We start from the raw sequence: 12,280 nt of genomic DNA on the forward strand, positions 1-12,280 counted from the left end.
TCTGTTCTGTAATGTAAGGGTACTATCTATCCTATCAATTAGATGAAGATCAGGCCAAAACAGTTATGTGGGAAGAAAAACAGTCTCCTGTCCCAAAACATGTGGAGGAGGGAAGGAAATATCAGAACTACTTAGTGTGTTGAACATTTCCCTTATTGTTAGAGTGGCTCTTTTCCTCACTCTCCTACCTTGTTGACTGCTTGGACCTTGGATAGAAGCAGGTATCCTGGAGGGAACAGGATAACTGCTTCCATCCAAGGTCATTTTTCACTACTACTGTTCAGCACTAGATTGCTTGCAGTAAAAGGTCCATTATTTGGTGCATATTTTCTAATCTTGGAATAAGTGGATGAAAAGCAGCTGTTTTACAAACTGCATGGTCTTGGTCTTCTCTTTTATCTTTAAAAATACACCTTGGGAAAGAGTGCCAAAATACAATCCCTCTCTAAGGGAAAATTGAGTGGGTTCAGTATTACTCCTCACACCCAAACTACTCTAAATATGGTAACAATGGCACAAAACTTGTTCCTTAAGTGCACATTCCACATAAACTCATAAAGTCAAAAGGAAACAGACTGTGCAGATGCAAAATGTACAAAACTGCAGAAAGTATTTTTGGAAGATGGACACGTCCCCTGCAAATTCTGTTTGAGGGACTACACACTCCTTTTATTTTATTATTCTCATCCTATGATAACTCCAATTTAAATAAAGTAATCACTCACAGAATAAAAAAATCTCAGTATTCTTCATTTTCAGAAAAACTGCAATAGTACAAAGTGAAGTGAAGCAAGAGAAAAAAAATTGGGCAATTTGTTAACCAATCATGCTTCAGCAAACGACAAAAAGAAATTGTAACTTGATCACCTAAATGGAAACTGCCTTAAGTAGTTTCCCATTCACATTCACAGGATCATAGGAGTTCTAAGGCAATCGAGCCACGAGACCATTTTCACCTTTCCAATACCCACCCTTAGGTCTTGCTCTCTCTCTTTTCAAAGATGACCAGGCCAGTCATACCAGGGATGGATTTGTGTATACCCGTTCAGTTATCCAGTCATACCAGGGATGGATTTGTGTATACCCGTCCAGTTATCCAGTCATACCAGGGATGGATTTGTGTATACCCGTCCAGTTATCCAGTCATACCAGGGATGGATTTGTGTATACCTGTCCAGTTATCCAGTCATACCAGGGATGGATTTGTGTATACACATCCAGTTATCCAGTCATACGAGGGATGGATTTGTGTATACTCGTCCAGTTATCCAGTCATACGAGGGATGGATTTGTGTATACCCGTCCAGTTATCCAGTCATACCAGGGATGGATTTGTGTATACCTGTCCAGTTATACCAGGGATGAATTTTTGTACACCCATCCAGTTATCCAGCTGTTTTTTAAGGCAGACAATGTAGCACCCTCTCGAGGAGGGCCAAAATACCAGATCATATATGTCTTCTATTTACAGTATCTGCAGCTTCCCCCTGGGACAAATACCCATATTGTCATAACTACACCGAATTGCATACTTTTCCACTTTTGAAGCAGTCTGCAACAGTCTTTTAATCCAATCCCTTAATGTTTTTTCCTACATGCCCTTTTCTATATCCTCCATCACTTTGAGTATGCTTTGGGATTATATTATATGGGTCTGGAAATTAATGGTCCTGATGTAAAAAGTACAGGATTTGCAGACTTTTTCTCCAAACCTATGCAATTCCCTGTTTTCCCAGCAATGGGGAGGTGCTATGCCTTGGTATTAATTTTGATCCCTTGGTCAATTCCATGGATACCACAATAGGTCTGTGACAATAAATTTCTATAAATATTATTTCTCAAGCATCCTATTTAAAAATGACCAGAATTTATCTGAATGGTGGGGGTGAGTGATGAAAGCTGGTTTCTAGTGACCACTCTCAAAGGTATCCCCAAAGGCCTGAAATGCAAAAAGAATACACATTAGTTTGGGCTCTCATGCCATGTAGCTCTCGATACTTCTTATGGAGAGTCAGAGAACACCTTTTCACCCCAGCAAAAGTGCTCCTCTGTAAGGCACATGGTCTCCATAAAATGATGTCAGCATCTGTATCATAGTATCTAAGTGAGAAATTGAGTTGATTCTTCTAGGTTAGATCATCCTCCTACACAATGAAATCAAATAACCACTCCAGCGAAGAGTTACTCTTCCATTTTGTTTGAAGAGGAATGCCAGAATTGTGTGTGTGTGTGTGTGGTGGGGGAGGTTGCAGAGTTCTAGGAAAGAGGGAAGAGGAGGGATAATCTACTGCTAGATGACTACTACATACTCTTCAGCAAATGCCCTGTAATCAAAATATGGCAGTGCCCAAGGCAAGCATCAAGGTAGGGGTGGATATACAAAAATCAAATGTTGATGTCAGTATGGACATGAGGACCTGCAGGTGCAAGAAAAAGACTATACACAGACAAAACCCCACTTACAAAGTTCCTCTGTCAAAACAGAAGGAATCTCTGGCAAATAAAAGTTATTCATGACCAAAAAGAAGTGGGCCTTATGTACAGAACTTGCACACTGTACAAATGTCTGGTAACTGGCATCCATCTGTGGCACAATTATAAAAGTTATCTAAGGCCTGTCTGAATACTAATGCTATAATCCACTGGCTGGTTTCAAAGTAGCTAACACAGGCAGTGACACTGGTGATACAGGAGCCCAAACAGTGGGTGGAAGAAGCTGTATCATCCTTAGGCCTATGTGTGACTGACAGAATCTTTAAGGCCACAAGTGCCCTGCTCGGTGATGCATTAACCATAATTTTTTTTACATTTTAAAGTGTCTGTGCTTCTTTCATGGAAATTTCTTAGATGATGATGTAGGTCAGCCAGTGAATGTCTGGTCAATTGACAGAACAAAGGAGGAGGAAGGTGTTATTTGGAGGGTAGGAAGAGGTTGCCCTAGAGTTTAAAACGTGTTACATAAGCACCTATGAGATAGGTGTACAGCATGCATAGTTAAAATGAAGTAAAGGGTGGAGAGGGGGACACTGGAGAAGAAAAGACAAAAATCAGAATGATTCTAGTGAAAGGCTGAACTCTTTATAGCAAGCACACATAAGACCTTTTCTCATCAATGTCAGGTTGATTTGTTGTATTATATTCATGTGCTCATGTTGTATAGAGATTTATCACGTTCTTGTTTCCATATTAAGAGGTGCCTTGGGGAGACCAGTCTATAAGATAAGCAGAATTATACTGCATTGTACTGAGGGCCAAGGCTGAATTCTAAAAATACTGCTAGGGTCACATAAGCAATTAAAAATTCTGCAGGCTTTTTCAAAGATGTAAACTTTTTATTTAATATTATGGCCGAAGTAGGAATTATCTGCTGTGTCAAAAAACAAAGACAGCTTCAATGAAACCAAAACACTGACAGGGCCGCTTCCATTCTTCTACCAACAAGCAGCATTGCAACATTGCATATTTATAACACAAGGGTTGTTTGGGCCATAGTCTGTTAAGCTCAAAGTTGATTGACTGGTTCATCTGGAGCATATGCTGTTTTTAACTGAAACATACTGGACCTGATCATCACCAACATGGGGACTCTATGCTCCAGACCAGAAGTGTATCCCTCATTGGTAAGATAAGACCATAAACTAATCTCACTGGATATGCACATCCCGACTCCACCCCCTGCCCTGAAAACCACAGAGAAAAACTTCTCTAATGCAAATTTCACACTCCTCAAAACCGAGGTGGAATCCTTCAAAGCCCCGGGCCTGTGGAAAATATGGCCCAGACCACAGACTCCTTTATAAACGCATTCTATGAACACCTTCAGGAATGCATGGATCATGCAATCCCAAATAAAACCAAGTCCCAATCCTCCAAAGGCAGACGTCCTGTCTGGTGGACCCCAGCCATAAACAAACTATACAATAGAAGGAGGATGCTACTACATGATAGAGCAAAATTCCAAAAAGGGAAGGCATGTCTGATCAGTATTAGCAAAAAACTACGGGCACTCATAAAATCGTCTAAGGCCGTCTTCGAGAGAAAAATTGCACAGGACACTAAGGATAATCACAAGGCTTTCTTTAGTTATGTTAGGAACCTGGGTGGGAATTCCCAGATATGCTCAGAATTAGTCCAAAATGACAAAAAATACACCGAACCCACAGACATTGCCAACATCCTAGCTGACAGGTTCAGCACAAACTTCTCCCCCCCCTCCACACCAAAAGGGCAAATATCTATCCCAGCAGAGTGCTGCCCCCCCTGACATCTCAGATGCTCAGGTAAGAGCTGCCCTCTCCAAAGCAAAAAGCACAGCATCAAGGGGACCAGACGGTGTCCTGGGCTGCATCCTACATGAACTCCAAGAAGAGCTAAACCCAAACATAAAACTACTGTTCAATCTCAGCCTTACTACAGGATATGTACCCAAAGAGTGGCGTACAGCAACAGTGGTCCCTCTCCACAAAGGTGGTGCCTCAACGGATCCTGAAAACTATCGCCCCATAAGCCTGACTAGCTTGGTCTGCAAAGCTATGGAAAGGATCATCATGGACCTCATAAATAAAGATATTGGGGACCTACAGACACTGGATCCTACCCAGTTCGGCTTTAAGGGCAGATCCTGCCTCTTAAACCTGGTTGATTTCTTTGAAACAGTCACCAAGGCCATTGACGAGGGGAAGGTGGTCTACACAGCCTACGTGGACCTCGCAAAAGCCTTCGATACAATACCCCATTCGGGCATTATAGATAAGCTCACCAGCTTAAATATAAACCCCTATGTCACTAGATGGGTTGCAAACTGGCTCAAGGACAGAACCCACATGGTTAGAATTGCTGGAGCCATGTCAGACTCCAAACCAGTTACAAGTGGTGTCCCACAAGGCTCAGTCCTGGGACCTCTCTTGTTCGGTATATATTTCTTGGAGGTACAGGCCAACACGGAAGGACTGTGGCTGACCAAGTTTGCAGATGACTGCAAACTGGGTGCCATAATCGACACTCCAGCCGACACAAGCATCCTCCAAAAGGGCCTCATAGAAACAGACAACTGGTGCCAGAGCCATGGCCTCAAGCTAAATGCCAAAAAGTGTATAGTCATCCCCTTTGGCAAAAACAAAGTGCCCACAAATTACCACATAGGTGGTAATCCATTAAGTACAGAAGAAGTAATTAGGGACCTGGGGACCCAAGTTGATAGCAATCTCTCATTTGACAACCACGTGGCCAAAGTGGTTAGAAAAACATTTTATATAGCCCACCTAATCATGAAGGGATTCACATCTAGATCAGGGGAGGTCATCGTGTCTCTTTACTCATCCCTCATCAGGCCCATAATTGAGTACAGTGCCCCTTTTGGGATGTACCTTACCAGACACCTGCAGCAACTGGAAAGACCCCAAAAGTACCTCACCAAGAGGATCAAAGGGCTCAAACAGATGCCATATGCAACCCGGTTAAAGAAACTCCAGCTCTACTCAGTGGCATACCACCTGCTCAGAGGCGATCTGTGCCTGACATATAAAGCCATCTCCAACCCGGAATTAATGGACATGCTGCACCTCAGAAAATCCAAATCCCATCGAGCTACGCGCTCGAGAGACTTGAACCTCAGCACTGAAATAAATAGGACATGCTGGAGGGACAGATTCATAAGCCAGAGGCTCCCTTCACTCTGGAATAAAATCCCAGTCCAGGTTAGGCAGAGTTACTCATTGACTCTCTTCAAGAGGAATCTTGATGAGTGGATGGGAGATCGTAGGTTTACCCTGGGTATCACTTCTGTGTCACTGTTAGACAGAGGCACAGTATACTAACCTCGAAAAAGGGCATAGCAAAATTAATTTAAAATGGATGGCGAAAGCCAAATACACTCTGGCTAGGCTTATAAATGCCCTAGGGCAGATAGCCTAGTATGAACCTATGAACCTATTAATACAAATTAACTGTTGTTTGGAGAAAAATACAATATGCAATCTTAGTTATTGTTTTCAATTAAATGACTACATGCACAAATTCTTAAACCTAAAATGCATGAAGGAGGTCTCTATCTGGTGACAGAAAAAGGTGATGGTAACAGTCTGAAAGATTAGTATGATGAGTCAAACACAGTATGGGTAGTCAGCAAGCCTGACAAAAGAGTTTTTCTTTGTTTTGGTTGCTAAACCACTGTTGTGGGGATAAATACTTGTAGTGCATGGATAGCTGTTATTATGTTCCAAAATCAGAAAAAATGATAAATCTGTAAACAACTTATGCAGTGTGAGACCCGACCATAACAGTACTTTCAGAGGTGGTGTAATAATTGTTATACACTGCCTAAGTGCTGTTACAGTCAGGTCTCACTCAAGGGACATTCCTTCACTCTCAACTCTTCCCAGATATCTTGCTTAATATTTTCCTCCTTAAGAAAATTACAGCAATATTCCAATACTGTCCTCAACTTTCCTCCATTTATATTTACACAATGCCTGTGTGACAGCACTTGAAAGTGCATTACTGGCCTTCAAAGCCAGTAAAACACCTCATGTTTTTCTTTTTTTTACCTAAATGGTAGTATATGGAGTAGACAAAATTCCATGCACTACAAAGAATTATGACAGATCTCACTGTTCATAACCAATTATTTGGTGTTCTCAGTATGGCTGTCAAGATTCACCTGTCAAGCCTCACTCTCGAGGTGAATTATTTGGCATCCATGTCTTGAACACATCATATGGTTATGATCAGAGATCCAATTGTAATCTTCCATTTTATCCATATTTTTAGAAATGAAGATTTAGTCATAGTTTTGTTTTTTTCCACTATAAATATATCAGGTGAGAGAATGCATGAATAATGTTAATGAATACATTTCGCTGGAATTAGTCATTCTTGTTACTCTGTACCTTTGTCATATAGAGTATGGCTGGCGCTTGTGAAATCAGTATCTAGTCACTTGCTTTATAACTGGTATAGCCAAGCCTGCTTGGCTCAAACAGATGAAAGAGTTTCTTCAATATACACATGTAACTTTTCTCTGTTGCATTAATAATGGGTTGCAGGATAGCTCCTCTGTCATGAGGGCTGTGGGATTTGCTTCACAACAAAAATTTGCTGCCAAAGTTCCATTTTTTTTGTACCAGTAGAATGGGCTTTGATATTATCCGTCCATGAAGAAAGACATTTCAAAATATTTAATTTAATGTTCTTCTTCTTTCGGCTTTTCCTGGTTAAGGGTCACCACAGCGGAACTCCAGTCTGCTAATGACTGGCAGTAGATTTTTACAGTGCCGAGGTGCCAGCCCGACAGCCAACCTTCAACGAAGGCACGCCCATTCACGCATGTCTTTCGAACGCCACTCGACCGCGGGGAGGTCATGCCGACTCCACACAGAAGGCGCTCCAGCCGAGAATCAAACGGGACAACCTCTTGCTGTGAGGGGACAATGCTACCGATGCACCACCGCGGCTTTAATGTTTGTAATTTTCTTTCATCGCATGTTTTGATTTCAGTTGTATTGTACTGTTTAAACAATTTTATACAAGATCTGCACTGCACCTTTTAGTTCATAAATAACTTACAATTTTTAATTTAAATAAATTCTGAATAAATTATACAATTGTTACAGAAAACATAGTCTCTACTAAAATGCATTTTTTTAACCTTGATCCATGCAGCCACAATCCCTTTTTCCCATTTTCTGCACATAGGGTCGAGGTGTCACTTCATCAATGACAATCATTAAGTGCGAAGGTTTACACGACTGGGTGTCTAACCCTGGCTACCATAAAATATCTAGTTCAAGCAATTTTTCCAGCTTCTTTTGAGAGAATACTTTGATACAGACAGTGCTTTCAAAGGCTATTTTGGCAAGCATTCTATATAATTGGGGTGGTCAGTAAAACAGTAGGATCTTCTTCTTCTTTCGGCTTTTTCCCGGTTAGGGGTCGCCACAGCAGATCACCTGTCCGATCATGTAAAACAGTAGGATGAAAAGAAATTCAGGGAACTACAGGTTTACTGGCTTAACAGCTGAAGTAGGGAAAGTCATGGTAAGGATCTTAAGGGGAAGGCCAGTTCCCTTCTTAGATGACAGTTTTCAGGACAGCAATCAACTTTAGTTGTGGCCAGAAGAAGCTGTAATTAATACTTGAGCCTCATTTATGATATGACAGAATTATAGGTGGGCATTAGATGGGAGCAACAGTAGGTGTGGTCTATCTGATCTTCAACAAAGCTTGTGATTTGGTCTCTTAAATATAGCTGACAGGAAAACTGGAAGGGCTTGAGTGGCCATGACTGAGGATCTAGACTACTGCATGGGGAGATGAGCATATTTCTACCAATGCAAAACAGAACAAAGAGGTGAAATAGGGACATGATATGGTTGAGCTAGAAGATGTTAAGGAGATGTAAAGGAGCCATCCTCAACAGGAAGAAAAGGAGGAAAGAAGGGTCATAGGTAGCACATTATAGGGAATAACTATTCCATGACGTTTCAAAACTATACCTCACACAGAGGGTTGTGGACCCATGAAACAATCTACTGGAATGGTTGGGGAGAGAGAATGCACTGTAGCATTCAAGAAGGCTTGGAGCAAGTGGGAAAAGGGTCAGGGAGGTAGGGAAGGGAGCTGCATTATCATCATAATCATCAATCCCCTTTTTTCCATTTCTGACTGAGGTCAGGGTGTCGTGTCCATGGTCACCATCTATGTCTATTCAATGCCACTCTCCTACCTTCTTCAGCAGTCATGCCTGAATGACACAGGTCTTCTCTCACACAATCTATCCATCTCTTTACTGTAAGCCCTCATTTCTTCTTGCTTTCTTCCTCTCTGTGTGAAATCCTCTTTACCAGATTGTCTTTTGCTTTACTGTACTTCATCTGTGCTGTTTGGTCTTCCCTGCAATTGGAGCTACTTTGGCTTCTGCTCTGATATCCACAATTTTTTATCTATTCCACAATGGGCATCCTTCATTCCATTTCATGCACTTTATCTCCATTACCTCTAGCTTCTTCAACTGCTCTGCCTTTACTGTCCAGGTTTCTGTACCATACAGTAGTATTGGTCACACCACTGTTTTGTGCACCATACTTTCAGCTTATTTGGCATTCTTCTGTCAAACAGTACCCCTGACACTCTGTGCCAGTTGGGTGCAACCCCTCTGATTCTTGCTATAGACTCCTCATTCAGACTTCCCTTTTCCTCAACCACCCCTCCCAGATACTTGAAGCTGTTAAAAGTGTTCCAATATTTTCCCTTCTCAGTTCTCATCTTCTTCTGATTTCCTTGTTTGCTGTTACTACAACTGTCTTATCTATACTCATTTTCATCCCACGTGCCTTCAGTTTTGCATTCCATTCCCCTGTCCTTTGCTGAAGTTCTTGCTCAGAGACTGCCTGTAATGCCACATCATCTATATGCAGTAAATTTGAGAGGCAATAGAATGTTAAATATGGCTAAAAGGCACATAAGACTGGGTTACTGCATCCTTCTGCCATTGAGCAAATGTAATACAATGTAACAACGAAGCTGCAAAAAGTGTGTTGAAGGTTCTATAACTCAGTGTATGTTCTGCTAAACTGGTGAACACAAGTTTAATGTAATATTTATTGAAGTTGTGTGTGTGTGTGTGTGTGTGTGTGTGTGGGTGGGTGGGCGGGTGTGTGTATGTGCTCTATGCTTGTTTATTGGAGGCAATTTGGATCTATTCATTTTCAATGACAGATTTTCACATAGTTGTAGATTCATGAAATGCATTTTTATGACAATGAAATAGCAGAGCTCATATATGAATAAATACCTTACTTCCATGTGTTGCTTTGTATTCCTACTTCTATGTAAGCTAGTTATGGAAGATATGACTAGCCCTCATTACATCTAAGCCAGTTTACCAGCACAGAATGGGTTGTACTTATGAGAACCCTCTTAGAAAAAATATCTATATCTATATATAAATAGATGCCTATGGAATGTCTGAATGAGTTGATTATCTCTTATTAAAAAAGTAGATTGTCACAGATATTATTTGTTAAGCAATTGCATTTAACTTGGTTGACTTACTCATCTGTGTCTTTCTTGCTTTCTTCAGTAAAGGCAATGGATTCTGACCTAAGGCGATTGGTAACTTCATAGGTACGAAGCGTAACACCAAAAATGTCTTCATGGTATCTGTTTTCATCCTGCAAATGACAAGTATCAGAAATTAAAAGTCACTACACACAACAGAAATATATTACCAGAGGCTACGAATTAATTAACAAAGCATGCATTCACAATCTTTACATTTTTTTGCTGTTTGTTTGCCATATATAAGTCATTTTTGGTATTTGTTTCCTTGAATACAAGGATCACTGATATGCATACTCTCTATCTCTGATACAATATCAAAAACACTAATTTTGAAATGCAGCTTACAGTAAACCTAGCTGACATTTATAAGCGGCAAAAAGGTTAATTCCAGTCTGCTTACGACTATGTTCATGCTATCAGATATTGAAGATTGGCTTAAGTTACTTTCTCCTGAAGTGTCGCTCTTCTTATGTGTGTTAAGAAGATGTTGAGGCTTGGGTGTTAGTTTAAGTAGTTTGTTGCATACAGATACATCAGGATGGATAACAGGAACATTAAACTTAAACAAACTATCTATCTAACTGACTACATACTTGCATGCTCACACTCTGGCTGCTTACTCAAAATGGCACTGTTGCTTGCACGTGCTCAGTACTTATATGCATGTGCTGACTCACTAGAAGCTTCTTAAAGGTATATCACACACACTGATCTACATCGTCCCTCTTTACTGAGCTGTCTCCTGTAAACAATGACATTTTAATAGGCGTGCAATTATACAGACACTAATAAAGAAAAACAACAGTCATGTTCAGGTTGTTGTGTATCTGGAAGTAGGTTTTGAGATGCGACCTGATCTCGGGACATAATAGTTAGGACTGGGTTTAGCAGCCGAGACAGTCACTGGGAAATGTTCTGCTTGAGGAGTCTCAGGGATTTTCTTAGGAATGGGGATTGCTGATGGAATGTCCTCTGGAACAGGAACATTGAACAAGTCACTCTGAGAACTAGAGTCTTTGTCACATGCAAGATGCTGTAACACTGGTTTGGACACTGGTAAAAAAATGCTTCTGATTTTGTCAGAATTCTACTCCTTCTGATTCCACAATGTACACACTCTGCTCTTGACACAAGCTTTTCACAAATCTGATGCGATCAAAACCTTTTGACATCTGCATCCTTACTTTCTCCACTTTTTGTAAAGAACAAAGTGGTTTGCTGGTTTTATCATAGTAAGACTTCTGGGACAAAAGCTTTTTCAACAGTTGGGCTTTTACTGCTTTGTTGTTCTTAGCACTTGGAACCAGTATATTACTGCTGATTGGTAATGGGGTTCTGGTTTGTCTCCACATAAGTCTCCGGGCAGGTGAACCAAGGTGATTATCACAGGGAATGTTTCTGATATATAACAAGTTTATTAAAACATCAGTATTGTCACATCTGGATTACTCTAACAGCTGTTTTGCACTTTAAACTTCATGTTAAGCCAAACCGTTGGACTGATGGTATTCAGGACTACTCATAATATGAACAAAGTCCCACTCTTCTGCAGATTGTCTGAATTGCTGACTTGTAAGTTGTGCACTGTTGTCAGAAAAAACTCTGTGTGAACTACCATGGACAGAAAAATGTCGCTTCATCTTAGTGATGACAGTACTGGAAGTTAGGTTCAGAAGTAGGTCAATCTTGAATCAATTTGAATGAGTCGACTTAACACCAAATAATGTTGACCATTCCACTCAAAGATATCTGTGGCAACTGTTGACCAAGGTAGTTCAGGAATCTGGCTTAACTGAAGTGTTTTTTTTTGTTGATGTGGCTTTCTACTATTACATACTGAACAAGATGAAAGTACTTCCTCAATATCTCCTGATGTAGAAGGCCAAAATACTAGATGTCTTGCTCTTCTTTTGGTAGAATCAGTTCCTGGGTGGCCATGATGCAAGATCTTAATGTACTCTTATTGCAAGGACTTGGGAACAATCACTTTAGGACTTTTCATGATGATAACATTGTCTGACAAAATCTCATCTCTGTATGGAAAACATAGTTGCACTTCTGCTGGTAAACAAGATTGCTTTGAAGGCCATCCTCGACTGATAAATAGGTTTAGCTTCTAGAGAATTGGATCTGAAGCTGTGTGAGTTCTGAGTTCAACAAGATGTATGGGAGAAAAATTTCTCACTTCCATGACCTCAAAATCAAATTGCTAATTGTTATG

At 40.6% G+C, this 12,280-nt stretch overlaps 1 protein-coding gene across 1 annotated transcript in view; it reads right to left on the reverse strand.

The window, feature by feature from the left end:
* Positions 1–10,046: 10,046 nt before the first annotated feature.
* The window catches only part of NOS1 (nitric oxide synthase 1), a 1,255,637-nt gene continuing 1,253,403 nt past the window's right edge, over positions 10,047–12,280 (reverse strand). Inside the window, exon 27 of the mRNA XM_044068292.1 lies at positions 10,047–10,169. Coding sequence (XP_043924227.1) covers positions 10,047–10,169 — 123 coding nt within the window. The remainder of the gene's footprint in view (positions 10,170–12,280) is intronic.

Source organism: Protopterus annectens, chromosome 4.part0 (genome assembly GCF_019279795.1).
Source record: "Protopterus annectens isolate FY-2018-M chromosome 4.part0, PAN1.0, whole genome shotgun sequence".
Taxonomy (NCBI): domain Eukaryota; kingdom Metazoa; phylum Chordata; order Ceratodontiformes; family Protopteridae; genus Protopterus; species Protopterus annectens.